Genomic DNA, 19,133 nt, shown 5'->3' with positions numbered 1-19,133 from the left:
AGAAGATAATTGCTCCTTTCAACAGAAATTAATCAAGAAAGGGAGAATTTTCTAGTGGTACCTTCCAGATGCACTGGGATTTATTTGGTTTTCTCCTGACATTTGATTTCTTTTTCTTTTTAGCAGTTTTATTGAGATATAATTCACAAACCTATCAATTTATCCATGTAAAGTATACAATTCAATGGTTTTTAAAATATTCACCATGTTGTACAACTATCACCACACTCTAAAATACTTTCATCACTCCAAAAAGAACCCCTGTACCAGTCTGCAGTCACTCTCAATTCCTCCCCACACACGCCCCTCCCAGCCCCTGGGCTAACCTACTTTATGCCACCATAGACTTGCCTATTGTGGATATTTCATATAAATGGACTCATACAATGTATCTGTGTCTTTTTCACTTGGCATAGTGTTTGCAAGGTTCATCTACCTTGCAGGATGTATCAATACTTCACTCCTTTTATTACTGAATTATGTTCTGTTGAATAACTATATATTTTATTTATATAACATTTTATATTATTTATTACTTTATATATCTATTTATATTACATTTATTTATCCATTCATCAGTTGATAGACATTCAGTTTTTTTTTTTTTTGCTATTATGAATAAAGCCATGAACATTTGTGTGCATGTGTTGTGTGAATATATGCCATTTCCCTTGGGTACACACATAGAATTGCTGAATTATAAGGTAACTCAATGTTTAATATTTTGAGAAACTTCCAGACTGTTTTCCAAAGTGGCGGCACTATTTTACACTCTCGCCCGCAGTGTCTGAAGGTTCCAAGCATTCAAGAGGTATTTTCTGACACAGCCAAGTATACAACGGAAAGACATAGGGGCCTGGACTAGAGATAACATGAAGTCAGTATTGTGGCAAAAAAGCAGAAAAGGATGAGAATGTTCATTTATCTACATGCCTGAGGGCTGGAGGCTGAGGCTGGACTGGACAATTCTTATCACTCCAATTTGAGAATTTTTAAGATTCATGGTAATAGGAAAGCAAAAATGACAGAAAAACATGTTTTCAAATGAAAATATTTCTCAGCCAGACTTGTTACAAACAAATGTTATGTGTGTGTGTGTCTGTGTAAATGTCAGCTAAATGTTCATAAATAGGAAAATTTAGGAAACATGATTTTTTAAATTTGATTTTAAAACTTCTAGATTCCTGTGGGTAATCATGGGTACCCAAAATAAAATGTTTATACACATTTCCAGAAACCACAAAGATCAATGAGAACAAATCAAACCACCCATAACACAACCTCAACAGTACTCTAGATGGAATTTTTGATACATAAGGGGTGCTCAATGTTTGCTGAATTAAAGGATAAATTAATGAATGACAAAACAAAAGAGCAAATGAAGTAATGATGATTAACATGCTAGATCCACAATAATTCTGGCACCTAGCCTTATGAGCCAAAATCAATAGAAAAATGTAATTGGGATTCAGATTAAGGCCCTAAATGTAGATACCCCACCAGCACCTGGCACAATGCCTTGCACGTAGCAGGAACTTCACAGACATTTGCTGCATGACTTGAAGTCACAGTCCTTGCCTCTGGAACTCACTATCTGGTGGAGCAGATGGACCTTTAATCCCATAAATGCCATCCAGTCTGAGAAGTACAGGGCTCTCTCTGGGTAGCAGTGGATTACAAAGGAGGCGCATGCCCATGAGCAGGCATTTGGACAGTTTCATTCAGTATCAGGTTTCTTCAAACCAACAGAATATCTCTATATCCACCTCCTAACAGCTATCAGCTGTTGTCAATACCATAGGGACACAGCATCTCTGGAGTCAGTGAATCCTTTCCCACCAACATCTGGGGAGGTACTTCATTCTCTTTCAGCTTTGAGCGAAAAATGAACAAGAGGAGCTTCATTAGACCTCTGAAACTGACTGGTAACCTTGAGGTTGGCTGTGCCCGAGAGCCCCTGTGCCACTCAATTTCAGCCACTGGCCCAAAGCAGGCTCCTCTGATCACCAATCTCACCTGCTCCCATTCTCAAACTGATATGGGTTTTCCTGCCTCCACTGCTGACCTGCCTCCTGCCCTGTCCACAATGTTCTCTGACACCATTACCTTGCAAATGGATCCTCACTCTCCCAGAACCCCAACCTGTTCATGCCATGTGGATTTGCCCTGCTTCTCCTCCTATCTGAAATGCTCTTCTTGACTCACTTACTCACCTGAAAAGACAAAATTTTCTCCATTAAGACTGAGCAGAGGCTTTACTTCTTCTGTGAAGCTGTTCTTTGCTTCCCCTAGCATCACGTCTTCTAAGATTTTTTTTCACGTTAACTGCCAAATGCAAACCAATCGGACGACACTGGCTCTTTAAAATATGAATGCAATCTTAGGCCAAATTTAAAAAGCAGGTTATCAAGAAGGGAGGTAAAAATCCTCTTTGTATTCTGCTTTCTTCAGATTACATCGAGAGACAGTGATTTTCAAGTGTGGGCCATGGACTCCTGGGAATCCCTGAAACCATTTCAGGGGATTCTCAAAGTCAAAACTACTTTCTTAATAATACTAAGACTTCATTTGAGCATCAGTGATAAGAAGAGACACACACATGTACACACACGCACCAGCGCTTAGGTAAGAAATAATCACCACGTCTCCCAGCCTCCTCCACTATTAGAAAGCAATAAAATAACTCCAACAAAAGAGACACATCAGTGTGCCTGGGATTACCATTGTCCCATTAGATGCACCACCTGGGCAGCAGGCACAGCTGGCCCAGAAGATTCTGCAATGACCGGTGCATGGTCCCTCCACTCAAGGGATTCACTCTTGGGTGAGGGAGACAATTACATAAAGAGATCATTACAGAACTATCTCTTTGGTCCACACTGTCTCAACCACACTGAACAGCATGAGCAAGTGGTGCTGTTTTGAGCCTTTGCTTAAAATGTCCCTCCACTCCCGCCCCACCCCCAAGCTAGCAAAGAAAGCCCACCCATGTCCCCCTTCTGTGACAGCAGGTTTCCCACTGCAGCAGATCCAAACTGGAAGAGGGGAGATACTTCAACCTTAATTCAAGTTCTGAAATTTTATTTTTACCTAAGACTGGTCATTTCAGTTAATGAATTGAGACTCTGAAGAATGATCCTTCCCAGGCAGCTTTCCATCTGCCAGCCTCTAGGCCTCAACAGCTAGTGTGGCAGCACACGGTAGGGAAACACAAGAGCTTTCACAAACTGATGTATTTACTTCATTATTAGCTGATCAGTTGAGTGCACACAGACGTGTCTGAGTCACTTTAAGTCACGTGACTGCGAGGATACAAACGCACGCTAGCTCATCCTCTGGCTGGGAGTCCTTGGGGGTCACTCACATCCCAACGTGGCTTCTCTCCGTGTCTTCTGGCTGCTCCGCCCACTCCAGCCAGTCATCCCGACATTCCCTGCTGCTCTCCCTCCTCCCTTCCTCCTCCTTTCCTCTCTCCCTTCACTCTTCCCACCTCCATCCTCTTTCCCTGTTGCTCTCCTTGCTCTCCTAAATCTGTAGTGTTTGGCAGATTTAGACAGACCTGTCTTAGCAGCTTTGTGACCCTGAAAATGGGCTCAGCCTCTCTGAGCTCCTGTCTCCCCATCTGGCTCCCCAGGCTGAGTTTGGGTGAAGCACTTGGGTACTTTAGGGCTCATGACTCTTTGCCACAACCCAATGAGGCAGGTACAGTCATCACTCCCCTAGAGAGACAGGGAAACTCAGGCTGAAGGAGGTGAGGTAAGTTACCCAGAGCAACTTGCGTGGAATTGGGATGCGACCCAGGTCTGCTTTCTCCACCGATTTCGGACTCATATGACTGCTGTTCCTCCTGCCTTTCTTCCAAGATGGAGGCAAAGTAGGGAAGAGCCGGTCAAAACAGACTGCAAGTTCGTGGCAGCCTGAAAGCGCTGGCGTTTCTCGCAGCTGCTCTGGTGTTCTTCCTTGTTTCACACAGGCTGCGTTCCACTGGCTCTGGGACACTGTACACTCAGTGAAGGCAAGGACCAGGGCTTCTGCTGCTCTGGGCAGGAAGGCGTGGTGTCAGCAAGAGCAGCTGCTGGGTAGACTGCTGGGCTCGGTGAAACTGTGAGGGCTCAGGGTGACAAGCAGGGACAGGACAAGCCCACAATGAACTAAGACGTGGATGGCACTAGAGAGATGTGCAGAGCATGGCGGCAATGGCAGAGGACGGCTTCCTCCGACAGACATTTACCAGCACCCCTGCATACCATGTCCCGCGTCAGGCTCTTCAATTTTATCTTATTTAATACTCACGAAGAAGGAAACTGGGCTTGAAGCCAACACCCTTGAAAAGCTGCTAAGCTGGGATTCAAACCCAGCTCTGTCTGGTTCTAAAACCCATGCTCTGTCCTCTGTACAGGCTGCCATCTGAGGGGACGCCAGCTCCAGGTCTCAAAGAATGACGTCCAGAGTAAATGAATCACTTTTAGAGCAAAGTGAGAACACATTCTCCCCAAACTTCCCATCATAATGGCTAGAAAAGCAAACATAAAGGATGCTGGGGACACAAGAAGACGAGAGAAGAACCGTCTGAGCAGATGTCAGCTTCTCCTACCCCTGATTTCCTGCTCCCAGCCAACGAGGCCAGTGGGTATCCCCAGACTGCTGCTGCTGTTAGCGCCAGGCAAAGCGAGGGCTCTCCACGGCCGTGTCTCCAAGGCAGCGTCACTCTTTAGGCCCTGGAGTCTCAGTTTTGTTTTTTATACTGCAAGACAGACAGATCATTAGGAGTGGGTGAGGGAAGTCAGCGGGGAAGGGAGGACCTGGGAAGTTCTGGGAACTGTGGTCACTAGACCTCAGTTGCCTCCTGCAAGGGCTTCTTGGAGGTGGTGGGACCCAGTCAGCAGGCACCAGATGGTCAAATCTCTGGTTGGTGCCAATGGAAGAGGAAGCTGATGGGGTTGGGGAGAGAGGATAACAAAGACACCGGGAACATTAGAACTAAAAATTGTGATGTGTCTAGGCTTCCTTTAAGCTGAGTCTTGCTCAGAGGGAAAAAAAAAATCTCAGGTTAGAAGACGACCCTCAGAAGCCATCTAGTCTGATCACTGAGTTTAAACAAGGAATCCCAGGGAAATTCTGGGAGCGCGGCGCGGAGGCCTCTGTAGCACTGATTGTTCTCAGCTATGGGGCAGGGGCGACCCCTGGTGGCCACGGGGATTACAGCCATCAACCCCCAACTCGGACGTGGAAGCCGGAGCCAAGCACTTACTTTGTTCAGGATCCAGTCGGCATCTTCAATGGCTCGTTTAATAATCTGCTGGATCCTCTCAGGGTTGTCCTCATCTGAATGAACTCGGAAACTCTAGAGGTTTAAGCATAAAATGACTAAGCAAAACGAATCACAGGACCAGCAGCTTCAGGGCACTAGTCACTGCAGGCACTGTATACTCAGTATCGCTCTCACCCCTCCACAGTCGTGATGACACCACCCGGATATGAGGGAGCAGAGGCTCAGAAACTCGAACCTGCCGCTGAACCTTGGGGCTATTTAGCACCAACAGCTGAACCCTGGGCTATTTGACTACACAGCCTGTACTCCTACCAGCAGGGCAGCTGTAAAAAGGAAGACCAGCCCCAAGTTACCCCTAGAACAACCTGGGCCCAAAGGTTATCAGGTATCAGGGGCCTAAGGGAACCTTCCAACTCTGTTTCATCTGCTCTTCCCAGGAAGCTGCTTGCACCAGGGTGAGAGCTCTGCAAGGCTTCCCAACAGGAAAGACTAGGGTTTCTTGGACTCTGGCTGGAAAGCCACGCAGGGAAGGGAGGAGCAGCAGAGAGAGTGGCTTTGGAAAATCCAGGCAGGCCCAGTGCAGAGCAGCGCAGGGCTACTGTTTGCTCTGACCAGACGTTCACCTTGAAAAGTAATGTGAGATTCAGGTGCACAGGTGTGGCACTCAAGGCCCTTCCAAAGAACTGGTTAATTCCTCTGACCTGTCACTCTCAACCCGACGCGTCCTCCTACTCAGCTCCAGGAGCACTTCAAATGCTCAGCTCCAGGCAGTCCTCCCTGACTCCCTCAGACAGCTAACCGCTCCCTTCTCCATGTAGCCTTCTGTCGCTACCTCTATTTTTTATACTTTCCACATTACATTTGTATTAATTTTAGTTTTTAACTTTTTTTTTGAAATAATTTCTAATCCACAGAAAAGCTGCAAGAGTAATACAAAAGAATTCCCTTCCAGAATCACCAGTTAACATCTTGCCACATTTGCTTTACCTTTCTCTCTTTATATGGGCTCATATACAATTTTTGGAAGCATTTAAAAGTTGCAGATTTCATGCCCTTAAGCCCTGACACTTCAGTGTGTACAAACAAGGGCATTCTCCTACATAACCACAGTAATCAAATCCAGAAAATTTAACACTGATGTAAGACTGCCATTTAATCTACAGCCTGTATTCCATTTCATGAATTTCCCTAATAATGTCCCTTATGATCATTGTTTATTCTGGTCCAGGATCCTCTGGGATCACTCCTTATATTTAGTTGTCACATCTCTTTAGCCGCCTTTAAGCCAAAGCAGCTGTCTGCCTTTCTTTGTGTTTCATGTCGTTGACAAGTTTGATGAGTACAGGCCAGTTACAGGGCAGACACTCAGTTTGGGTTTACCTGATGTTTTCTCGTGATTAAATTCGAGTTGTGCATTATTGGCAGGAATGCCTGTCAAAATGATGTTATGTCTCACACTCTATCTGAATTGCTGTATTTAAGTCCTGGTATGGAGCTGGTGTGCTGGATGACAAATCCTGTTTTCTGAACAGAAACCAGAGAGAGGAGCTGGGCTGGCCAGCACTGCTTTCCAGTGGCTCTTACCAAGCTGCCACCCCGCTACCCCCAACCTGAAAGACCATCCCTGCCCGCTGCCCTGGCCTCCAACTCTGTGCCAAGCCCCTTATTACAGGAATCCCTCCCACCCCAAGACCACTACCCATTCCCACCTGCCGGACAGCATGCTTGTAATGCTCCTGAATGCCCTTGGTTGGCAGCTGCCGGCAACAGCGTAGCAGGTATCGGTAGAGCTGCAGTGGCCTCTGGACCAGCTCGGCCCCTGGAAGTGGGGCCATCGACAAGACTTCTATCCCTGGAAAACACAGCGCATCACTTCTAGGCATCAAGCCAATCTTCAGCCCTGGCCCCCAGCTTCCAGTGCTCTGGGAAGCAGACATATTTGATACAGTGCAGAGGCCAGGTCCCCTAATGCCACAGCCCACAGAACCCTGAGCTCAGGCTGGGCATTCAGTCCTGCAGAAGTCTCAGCCTGAGCAGGCCTGCAAGGACCAAAGGTGAGAGGCATAGCCTCATCCTGTCGTCTTCTTTCTGGAGACCGACTTCAGGTGGCGGGTAAGGAGGTTCATGACAGGCAGAGTAGGGGAGGTAGACAGGAAGACCCTGTGTCGCAATCACTGAGAAACCAGGCAACTTGAGGCAACAGAGGGGAGAATGCCCAGAGGTCTGAGCCTCGCTACCCAAAGTGTGGTCCTGGACCAGTAGCACTGACATCACCCAAGAGCTAATTAGAAACACAGAGTCTCACCCCAGACCTACTAGACAGAACCTGCAATTGAACAAGATGTCCCACAGGCTCCTGCCTGGACCTCTACCACTGCATCTTGCCTGGTGTCCCTGCCTGAAGCCTGTCACTCCCCAATTGCCTCCACACTGATGCCCGATTGAGCTCTGGAACCAGTTTGCTGGGCTCACCCATAGTCAGACCCAAGGAACTTCCCCCAGAACCCCACAAACTGGCAAGGGCACCTCTTGCACCTCTGTACACACAGGATCCTTAGCATGAAGCTCCCTTCCCCATGTAAGGAACTTGTGTTCATCCTTCCAGGTCCAGCTCTGTGTCACTTCCTCTGGGAAGCCCTCCATGACTGTCCCTCGAGGGGCTGAAGTACCCTGTTTCTGGAGCTGTTACAGTGCTTCCCACACTGCTGGGGATTCATCTGCTGCCAGGCCTGCAGAGCCTGGCCCAGGCCCCAGCGCTTTGTGCCCTGTTTGTTGAACTGGCTTGAATGGAATCTGTTATCTCCTCTGCACAGACTTCTCCTCCCTGAAAGAGAAGCTCACTATGTTCCAAATGGAGGAGCTAAATGACCAAGATTAAGTGATGGGTCTTAGTTTTAAAATAACACGAAAACAAGACAGACAACCCCCTCCCTCTGAAAAAAGAGAACCAGAATACTAAATCTCAGTACTAAATATTAATTTACCTTAAACTAAGAAAGGAAACTTCTTAAGGAGCTAGTTTCAGAGGCTCCTTCATTCCATTTCCAGCATATTATCTTCCTGGCAACAATAAATGTCTGTCTCCACAGCTGTATTTGCCAACTGCTCCTGGTACTTTTAGACTTGATGCTTTGAGGACTTACCCCTCTCAGGGAAGCCATCCTGCCTCCTCTTCAAGCTTGAGACTGACACCACACAACAGATTGCAGAGCTGAGACCCTGAGTGAAACCAGGTCTGAAGAAGTCAGTTGAACCCAAAAACCATGCACCTGAAGGCAGTCCCATCCTGTATTTGGGTTTGTTGCCTTGTCACTTTCAACCAAGAGGATCTTGACAGATGGACAGATCTGCCCTCTCAGATTCCACTTCCCCATGAGCTTCAGTGGTTCCAGCTCGAAGGAAGAGTGCAAACAGGGCAAGGCTCTTCAAAAGGTCCTCCTGCCATGAATATCAACCTGCCAGTCTGACAAGCCACACAAAAAACAGAGGGGAACTGCATACTATGTGGACAAAGGCTTTCAAGGGCCACCACAGAGGACATACCACCGAAGTCCCCAACCTGATGGGCAGACTCCACTGGCAGGCTTCCCCAAACTATATAAAGCGCTCATCAAATATTGTAAAATGCTAGTCGTGTAACAGATGGTTACCATCTGCAGTCTTCAAAATTAACACTTGGAAAGAACACAACTTTGTTACATTACTTAAAAACCCAAGCAATACTTAGAAACCAACCCAGCAAGTATGGGCGGGAGATTATTTTCAGCTCAATTATAATACTTAGTCATTCTCAGTAATATCTAGCTGAGAATGCTTGTGTAGGTCCACTCAGAAGAGTTAAACTGAAGATGTTTTAATTTAATTTAAAGCATGGGTTTGCTATTATTTAAGGGGCAACGAACCTCACAGCATCACTGCTAAAACTGTAGTCAAACCCTATGGTCCTGGGAACACTTATTTCACATATCCTGCTCTTTGGACGTGACCTTACCCTCTCCACCTGGGCTCCCTGTCTCTGTAAAGACACCTCTGTCTTCCCAGGCAACCAAACCAAAGTGTTTACAGAGACAACCCAGACTCTTCCTTCTCCTCAATCCCCATGCCACTGGTCTCTAAGTCCTATCATATTCTACCTGGATGCCCCCCTCAAATCTGTCCCCTTCCCCATTTCCACAGCACATCCTTGGTTCAGACTTTTATTACAGCTCAGATGGATACCTGCAACAGTTCCTGGCAGGTCTCCCTGTCTGCCAATCTATTCTCCATTCAACAGCCAGAGTGAATCTTTCCAAAACATAAATCTCAGCAGGTCTCATTCCTGCCTAAAACCCCTGATATCCACCCTATCCCCATCATTCATGACAACTTTTCCAAAAAGGTGGCACAAATATGAAATTATTTTAAGCAGTACATGGACCAACATCTTTTTATTGTCATGATTTTATATTTATTTTCATGTGTAATGAGAAAACAAAATTCTGTTATCTCATAGGTATTATGACTTAAAACAGTTTAAAACGAATGGGAATAAAAGTGATTTTTAAAAATGTATAAGCAAGTAAGAATGCAGTTGAAATGTGGATATGACAAGAATCATGAAAGTGGTACTGAAGTTTGGAAAAGCGCTGGTCTACAGAATAATATCCATTCTGCTTTCTGGGGCCTCCAAGGCCCCTTCTTGATCTGGCCCCTCCCCTCCACCATTCATCACATCACCCATCACTCGCTGCTGAGTCCAGGCAAACTGAGCTCTGAGTGGCCCACTCCATGACAGCCTATGTCACATTCGCCTTTATGGTCTCAGCACACAGAATGCTTGGCATATAACAGATGTATTAAGGGTCTCCAGAGAGACAGAACCAATAGGATGGATGAGTGGGTTGGTAGGCAGGTAAATAAATAGGTAGGTAGGTAGGTAGATAGGTAGATAGATAAATAGATTTATAAGGAATTGGCTCACACAATGAATGAGGCTGGAAAGTTCAAAATCTGCAGAGCTGATATCCCAGTTTGAGTCTGAAGGCCAGCAGCTGCTGCAGAACCAGAGAGAGCCAATGCCCCAGTATGGAGGCCATGTCAGGCCGGAGAATTCTATCTTACTAGGGGAAGGTCAGTCTATTCTTCTAGACTGGCTTTCAAGTGCTTGGATGAGGCCCACTCAACTGAGGGAGAGCTATCAGCTACACTCAGTCTCCTGATTTAATTGTTAATCTCATCCAAAAACACTTCCACAGACACAACTCAAATGTTTGGCCAAATATCTGGGTACCCTGCAACCCAGTCAGGTTGACCCATACACTTAACCATCAGATGTTCAACATCCATGTGTTCAATGAATCCCCCTGTTTCTGCCTATAATACTCCTATCTGCTTCCTACAGATCACCTGATCCTTCAACACTCAACTCTGAGGTCTGGCACCTCCTCCTGGCAGCCCTCACTGACCAGGACTCCTGCCACCATCTTGCCACATTGAGAGGCCTGTGGATACCTCCAACAGCCCACCTTGCATTCCCCAGGCTTCATCATCTCTTGCCAGGATTACTGCAAGGGTATTTACCTGCCCTCAGCCCCCTTCCCACCACCCTCCACGTGGCAGTCACAATGTTTTATCTAACTCCCAACTAAAAACTTCCCACAGCTGGATGTGACATGATATTGTGAATTACTATTATTAATTTCTTAGATATAATAACAATGTTGTGAGTATGTGGAAGGAAGTGCTGATTCTTGGGAGATCCAAGTGGACACATTTAGAGGTGATGTGTCATCAGTCTGTAACTTGCTTTCAGATGGTTCAGCAAAAACACAGAGGGGGAGGTTATAGCTCAGTGATAGAGTATGTGCTTACCACGCACGAGGTCATAGGTACAATCCCCAGTACCTCTATCAAAATAAATAAATAAATAAACCTAATTATCACTCCCCCAAAATAAAACACAGAAATAGAGAAGATAGAGCAAGAAAGAGAAAGCAAATGTGGCAAAATGCTAAGACTGCATTTAGATGGCAGGTATAACGTTGAACACTGTGATGTTATTTCAACTTCTATTTTGAAAATGTTCATAACAAAAAGTTATTTTAGAAAAACCCTTCCACCTCCTTCTGTTACCTAGTGAAGTCTTAAGCTCTTTAGGCTGATGCCAATTCCTTATGCATTCCTACCTGCCCAGATGCATTCTTCCTCACTCCTCCACCTGCCAGACACACTGACAAACCACCTATATAGTTCCTTTAATGATAAAAACAATCACCATCATCAACATTTCCAGTTACTACCACAACGGCCTTGCTGAGTACTTCTCCTGTGATGGGCACTATTCTAAACAATGCACATGAATTAACTAATTTTAATCTTCGCAGCAACTCTACAAGAGGGTACCACTATGCTCACCTTTTACAGATAAAGAAATGGAGGTCAAAAGAAGGGAGGAGAGTTGTCCAGGGTCACACTGCTGTGAGTCCAGAAGCCAGGCTTTCCACGTAGGAAGTCTGGCTCCAGAGCCCGCGGTGGGTGCTGTCTGGAATACTAGCCCCAGCCGTTAAACGGACTTCTCATCCTGTACTGAATTTTTGTGTTTCTTAACAGCCTCCCCTGCCCCCACATTTCTTTTTAGGGGATGACTTCTTCCTACTGAGTTTGGCCTTTTGAGACTGCCAGCAGTGGCTCCATCTCTCCTGGCTGCAAGGAGAGCATTAGACCTCAGCTCGGCCAACAGACTCTTCCCCACCTCTGGAAATGGGTTCTTGAACGGTGTTACAGGGAAGCAGAAAATGAGTTCATGCACCGCTGTGTAGTGCGTGCTGATCAGCCTCTTCCTGCTGTGGACTGTCCCTGAAGGGCCTACCACCTGGCCTTCCAGAAATGTCCTGCCCAGTTCTCCAGCCCTCTCCCTTGATTCTGTGAGCTCCTAACACTCTTTCAATACATTGCTTTTTGGTTAATTCCTCCCCTTCCCCCTCTCACCCTCACACAGAACTAGACTCTCTCCCTTACCTGTCTGCCCACAGCCCATTGTGCCTGCAGAAATCACCTCATGCTCGGGTGTTTGCCTGTCCAGGTCCCCACCCAGACCAAACTCCCCTGAGGGCAAGGGATTGTCAGGTCCTCTGTCTCTGTTTCCTTGATGCCGAGCACAGCATGGAGCACAACATGGACTCCTCCACAAATGCTTGCTGACTGAATAACCTCAAAATCCAACCAATCCCCAAATTTGAGAAAAAATTTGAGCCCAGCTTTCTCCCTGCCTTCAGGCAGGCCCTGGAGACAGTCCCGTCCCCTGCCCACTACACAGTGATGACCACTGCCCTCTGCACGGTCCTCCCTGCCTCGGCGCCCCCGCCATCACCTCTGGCAGAGACACTGTCCCTCTCCCGTCCCACTACTCCAGGCCTTTTCCAGGCTTTCAGCCTCCCTCCATATCACCTGCGGGAACTCCCCACAGGCCACAGATGCCTCCCACCTCACTCAGTCCCGAGAGGCCATCAGATCAGCATATCCTCAACGCCCCTCCACCACGAAATCCATCCTGGCCTGAGAACTGACCGATGCACTAAGCATGCTGCATTTTTACAACCTTCTGACAAAAGGCATTATATCCCCATTTTGAAGATGTGGAAACTGAGGCTGAAAAGTGGGTGGACGTACCCACGAATAGACAGCTAGGGAGTGGTGGAGCTGGACTGTGGACTCGGGCTCCAACTCCAGTGCTCCAGCCCTCCTGAGTTCTTGAAGGAAAGGGGGCCTCTCCTTTTCCAAGGATCTGTTAGGCTCTCAGCACCTCCCTCCTGGATTCACCCAACACCCTTCCGAAATGTTGCCTCTTCAATCCCTCCCTCAGCCCAAGTGAGCCTCTAAAAACCAAAATCTCATCTGTGAGCCCCTTGCTTGATGTCCTTTAATGCCCACAGAACAAACTCTAGGGTCATTAGTATGTGTGCTTGGTGGTGGGGGGTGGGTGAAGACTTTCCCCAATCAACCATGCATCTCTATCGCATCTGCAACCAAATCCCCACGCACTCTACACTCTGTCTCCTCTGTCACTCCCATGGTGCCTGGCACACAGTCGTCACTCAATAGAGGGGTGTCAGGTTGAATCCTGCCTCTCCCCAACAACTTTCCTGTCACTGAGTACTGACTGAGTCAAACAATGAAACACATGGCCCTAGTCATGGCAAGGCCAATATAGGATTACATAAGAGAGCACACGTGCCTGGTTCACAGTCCCCCTGGAAGAGTAGCAAAAGGAAAAACAGTATGTTATGATGCCCTTGTAATGCTTCTATCCAAAACAGGGACAGCCTGTTAAAGGAACCTCTGGTGCAAACTGAGATCAGGAGAGGTTTGTGGATTTCATTGTTCAGTAGCTCTCTATACATGAGAGAGAGGAAAAAATACATCTTTTTTCCTTCCCCTTTCAAAGCAAGCTAAAGATCAGGTGAATTTTATTTAACTTCTTCCTGAATCAGAACTGAGTTCTGGTGACTCATCCTGCAGCCTTTAATGAATTAGTTATAATAAAAACACCTGAAGTAGCAGGCTCTCAGGAGATGTTAACTGAATGAATAGAAGAAACAGTCCAAAGTAGGCCGTCTTTCAAAACCAGGATGCCAAAGTGCTGAAGGCGGCCTTCTCCCATCCCGCGTCAAAGAATCTCTTCTCATTGGCAGGGAGTCACCCACCTTTTCTCCCTCAACGTGCTCCCTCCTGGCAGGGTGCTAAAAGTCCTTTCGGTTCTGAGCTAAGATCTGCCCTATAAAATGCTACTCGCTGGTCTGAACTCTGCCCTTTGGGACTAAAGTCTCCCTAACCTACTGCCAAGTCGGGTCTGTAATTATTCAAAGACAACCATCCCAACACCTCCCCCCTCCGCCACCCCCAGCCCTGGTCATTTCTCCTCCGAGATAACCATCCTATGACTGCCTCATCTCCCAGTGTGTCTCCATCTCACCCACCCTCCTCTCTCTGGACACCCACACACCTTCATTATCAATCTCACTCTTACACGTACTGTCCAGGGGGAAACCAGTCTGCTTGTGTTCTGACTGGCCCCGTGGGCGCTGGAGCTCAGGGGCAATGTCACCTCCTTTACCTGGGAATCCAAGGAATGGAGCACAGAGTGCATTCTCTGCTCTGGCCCTCCCCGTGGCTCTGGCATTTGGCTTAAAGGAAACTTTTTCTCCATGAACTATTCTTAAGTGTGTTTCCCCAGCTTGTATGTTATTAATTCAGTCCAGAGTCACAATCTGCCACAATCTCTGGGGTCTATAATCCAACTCAATTTAGCACAACAAAAGCACAGAAATAATCACATGCCAGGGACAAATGAGGTACAGAGAAAGAGTAACCTCAGCAAGCTGTGACAGTCCCCCATGCAATGGCATTCAGAGCATCTAGCCCAGCTGTGATTCCGGACTCAGGGCCAGGACCACAGAGATGAATGGCCTAACACATTACCTGGCTCTCCTACCTGGAGCCTCTGCAGAGCTGCCGGCATGTCTTACTACCTGCCATCCAGGGAGTGATGAATGTGTGCCAGAGAGGAGTTGAGAGCATTACATGTGTTAACTCACATATCCTGACAACAATCTTAGGGAGGGGGTGTCATTAGCCCCATTTTATAGACGAGGAAACTGAAGCTCTGAGAGGTTAAGTAACTTGCCAGAGGCCACACGGCTAGTACGTGGTCAGGTGAGGAATCAAATCTAGGTCTGTTTTAGTCCAAAGCCCATGCCCTTACCTGCTTCTAAAATCACCTATGTCCATACCTGCGCCACTCACAAATCCTACCCAGATCGGGGTTAAGGACCCCACCGAGAACTCGCCCCAGGGCTCATCAGGACCAGGTTCAAGCGAAAGCACTTGACTATTGCTACTATCCAGTATTTGTTTTTCAACTTTCTCCATAAAACCTTGCTCCATGATTTTCAGAAACCCAAGGACCTCATCCATAGATTCCCTCTCCACACAGATGAAAAAATAGGTCACCAGGCTAATGTCAATTACACAAACAACAAAAAGGGGCAACTAGGGAAATGTTAAAAAAGCTCTTAGGAAATCAAACGAGAATGTGGCAGGATAAAGGAAAAGAGTTAAAATAAAACCACAAAGGGAACTTCCTGGGAGCCAAGGGGTATCGCCTCACAGATGCTGAGAAACAAACCTTCAGCCCCCTTTAATTCCATTGTCTCTTTCCCTAACCTGTACTCTGACATAGGGCACCTAAAAATAAACGACGAAAAGTCATACATTTAAAATAAAAAACAGTAAGAAAAGAATGGAACTACAGAAAATAACCAGAAATTATGCCCTATTGAGCACTGACACAAGCTAAATTAAGCCTGCACAGGCCATTGTTTAAATATACAATTATTCTGCTGGATGGGGAAAGTCAAAACACAGGAACAGAGTGGTTCTGCTCCCTCCAACTCCGGGGCTCCGTCCATGGTGCACACATTCTCCTAAGCTAGAGGTGGGGTGGCGATCCTCGCTCCTCCAGTCCCTCTCCCGCAAGGTCAAGGCTCTCAAGACCCACCCCTACCCCCAGGCTTCACACCTCTGAGGACACTACCTCGGTTTCCAGCTTTGTAACAACACCTCGCTTGGACTCTCCAAACACCTCCTAATCAATCTCTGCTGCCAGTCCTACCCCCACAGTGCCACCCAAGGACACTTCCTAAAAAACACACCTTGTCACCCTTATTCTCCAAAACCTCTGTGCAACGTTCTTTACTCTCAGCTCTCGGAAATCTGGTTCCAACTTCCCTCATCAAACTCATGTCCTCTGGACTACTGCTCCCTCCTCTGTAAACTGGACAACATAAGATGAAGTTCATGGAGGGTGTTGGGGTACAGTTTACACAAGCTAACATAAGCACAGTTTCCAGCACAGGGACCGACATGTACCCGCTGCTTGGACGTCTTACCCTTTCCGTCTTCCTGGCGACCTGTGCTCCTTGCTGTCAGCTTCTGGAGGACAGACTCTAGTCACAGTTAACAGTGACTGCTCAGTAAATGTGTGTCAATTGATTCCCATTCACCGAGAGAGGAACTAAAGCCAGGAGGAAGGGGGCTGTCCTGAAGTCACAAAGCCAGCAGGTGGCAGAGCCAGGTCTCAAACTCAAGTCCTTGAGCTCTGAATCTTCAGCTCTTTCAACCACACCTGCTGTCTCAAAGGCACCCTGAGCATTTACCAGTTTGAAGTGAACCTGGTGAGCTATTCCAGCCACAGCAAACCAGAAAAATCTTCCAAAGGCGAACGGGCTGGTCTCAGAGCAGAGCACTCAGCAACCTGAACTGAATCCTATGATATTAGACCGTTTTGTGCCAATGGCCTCCCCTCTCCCCCTACAGGCCACAACACACTCTATTTGAGGGGAAAAGAAAGGAACTAGTGTTTTCTACCACGTGTCAAATACTGCGCTGGGTACTTCATAGGAGCTACTTATTCAACAACCCTGTTACTCCTACTTTACAGAGGAAGAAAACTGAGGCTCAAGGTTACACAGAACTCAGTAAGAGCCAAAGTTGAGTTTCTCCCTTCCTAACTCAAGGGCTTTCTACACACATCCAGGGCTTGTCTCTGAGGACCCTGGAACTGCAAACTCCTGGACCCTTTTCCTCCATTGCTCCCTCTCCCTGTGGTCTCTCTTCGCAGCACCCAAGGATCCAAATCTCACTGAGTAGGCCTTCTCTGGTCACACTATAGTCCCTTCTATTTTTCTTCACAGCATTCTTCACCTCAGCATATACTTAATATTTCTGTTTGTATTCATTCCCCCACTGGATTGAAAGCTCCAGAAGAGCAGGGGGTTTATTTTGTTCCTGCCTGTATCCCGAGTACAGCACAGTGTCTCACACACAGACGGCACATGTGTGTGTGCTGAAATGGTCACTGAGCACCAGGGTGCTAGGCGCTGGAGTTACAGAAACAATCAAGACAACCCCTGATCTCCACGAAACTTACACGTTAATAGGAGATAATAATAAAAGCCAACTGTCGAATTATAACTAAATACTACAAAGTAGAATTCAGGTCCCTGAGAGATTGATTCATGGGGTCCCTCACCCAAGTCAAGGGTCAAAGAAGGTTTCTGGAAAAGGGGACAATAAATCTGAGGTCTGAAGGACCGGTAGAGTTTGCCTGGGTGGAGATGGAGGTGGAAGGGGTGGTCAAAGCAGAAGGCAGCCTGCACCCTATGCATATATGAAAAGACACTGAACTTTTGCACTTTAAGTGGGTGAATTGTATGCTGTGTAAAAACAAACAAGAGATTAGTCCTAAGGGCTCAGGGGTTTCGGCCACCTAGTGACTTGATCTATTAACGCAGATAGGGAAATCAAAACGTGAAGGTGACTCCGGGTAAGCGCGCTCCGCGCGCGCCGCGGGCAGACGGGCTGTGGCGGGGCCAAGTCTGCTTTTTAGAAAGGGCAAACTGAGGCCGACCGCGAAGGTGTGCGCCCGACAAGGACGTATTTCACCGGCGGGCCCGGCGGCCGGCTTCGCACAGGCGCCTGCAGACGCCTGGACTGCCGGTGGCCCCCCATCCCTCCCCGCGTCCTGGGGCCTCCTCAGCCCCGAGCCGCCCCCGCCAGGCCTGCGACGTGTCCGGGAGCCGCGCTCCGGGGAACACGGTTCTCCAGGAGCACGAGAGAGGCGGGGAGGGAAGGGGAGCGGCGCGGGTCTTCCACAGGCCGCGTCAGGCCGAGGGCGCCGGAGGCCTCCCATCCCCAGCCCGTCCCCGCCTCCCGGGTGCCTCCGGCCCCCATGAGCCCGCCCCCGCCATCCGCCGGCGCCGCGCTGCTCACCCGCCTCCACTGAGGTACTTCAACCGCGGCTACGGCGGACGCGGCGGCCACGAGTGCGCCTGCGCTCCCTGACCAGTCAAGCACCGCCCCCGCCTGGCGACTGTGAGCCGCGCGCCCTCTGCTGGCCGCGCGCGGAACTCGGGGTCTGTTTAGGCGGGAACCCCTTCCCTGATCTGAGCCCACCCGATTGAAAAAGAAAGCTGTCCTACTAACACTGTTCTTTGCCTTAAACACTCACTCTTCCTTTTGGCTTTTGCTGCCTCGGAGACAAGCCCTGAAGGCAGGCTCTCCCCATTTCCCTGAGTATGGATTGCTGCTTAAATATGAGGGGTGTTCAAGATCGGTGAAAAGCCTTGCGGAAGGACTTTTGCTAAACCTCCTGTGGTGATGACAGGAATTATATTTGGATGGGAATCTGCGTTTCGAGTCATTTCGTCAAATTACAGTCCCATAACACCTGTCAAAAGAATAAATATGACAGTAATAGGCATGCTTCCTTTCAGGCCCATCTATAATCATAATTGAGGAAAAGAATACAGAATTTAAACTCACAGCTACTGCCAGTATCATTCTTTGAAAATGAAATAATGCTGTTTTATTAAATAGGCTCTCCCCGCTTTCTAATGTTTAGAGCTAAAGTGCTTCTCTGAATTGATTTAAATACAAGTTTTATATCCTGAAAGAAATAAAGATGAGTCTTTATCTGAAGACAGACCCCCTGTTCAACGATGCTGTTGATCTTCGCTCAGCTGATGCGTAAAAGGGAGTTAGGTTGTTAGTGGATAATATTGCTTCTGTTCACGTTGCTCTTCTCTAGGGCTCTTTAAACCTATTTGTAATGAAAAGGCTGATTTCCTTACACAGACAGACTCCATGTGTAGCTGATTTAATAAGACAACTTTGTTATTTTTCTTTTTTTCTTTTGTCTTCATTGTCTTCTTTTTTTTTTTTTTCCAAGGAAAACATTGTTCCTTGGTGGCACTTAGGAATCTATTTTTCTCCTTTTAGGATAAGAGAAGCAGGAATATTTCTTAACCTAGTGTTTTTAAGTCTT

The 19,133-nt window shown here is 47.5% G+C and overlaps 1 protein-coding gene across 2 annotated transcripts; it reads right to left on the bottom strand.

Moving 5' to 3' along the window:
• Positions 1-2,974: 2,974 nt before the first annotated feature.
• On the bottom strand, positions 2,975-18,133 carry LYRM9 (LYR motif containing 9). 2 transcript variants are annotated; one of them, XM_031468354.2, is made up of 4 exons: positions 18,080-18,133; positions 6,982-7,124; positions 5,252-5,344; positions 2,975-4,744 (listed from the first exon to the last, which is right to left on the bottom strand). In XM_031468354.2, the coding sequence occupies exons 2-4, from the start codon at positions 7,105-7,107 to the stop codon at positions 4,727-4,729; spliced, it is 237 nt and encodes a 78-aa protein (XP_031324214.1). In that variant the 5' UTR covers positions 7,108-7,124; positions 18,080-18,133; the 3' UTR covers positions 2,975-4,726. The 2 variants fall into 2 exon arrangements, with proteins under 2 accessions (XP_031324214.1, XP_031324215.1); XM_031468355.2 differs by lacking the exon at positions 18,080-18,133 and adding an exon at positions 8,416-8,423.
• Between the last annotated feature and the right edge of the window lie 1,000 nt (positions 18,134-19,133).

This window comes from Camelus dromedarius, chromosome 16 (assembly GCF_036321535.1).
Source record: "Camelus dromedarius isolate mCamDro1 chromosome 16, mCamDro1.pat, whole genome shotgun sequence".
NCBI classification, from domain to species: Eukaryota; Metazoa; Chordata; class Mammalia; order Artiodactyla; family Camelidae; genus Camelus; species Camelus dromedarius.
This window is presented reverse-complemented; position numbering and strand designations above follow the sequence as displayed.

Excerpts from the sequence above, each read along its gene's own strand:
- LYRM9 (XM_031468354.2), bottom strand. The coding sequence starts at position 7,107 with ATGGCCCCACTTCCAGGGGCCGAGCTGGTCCAGAGGCCACTGCAGCTC. Across the intron at positions 5,345-6,981 it reads ACAAGCATGCTGTCCGGCAG|AGTTTCCGAGTTCATTCAGA; the intron begins GTGGGAATGGGT and ends TTAAACCTCTAG.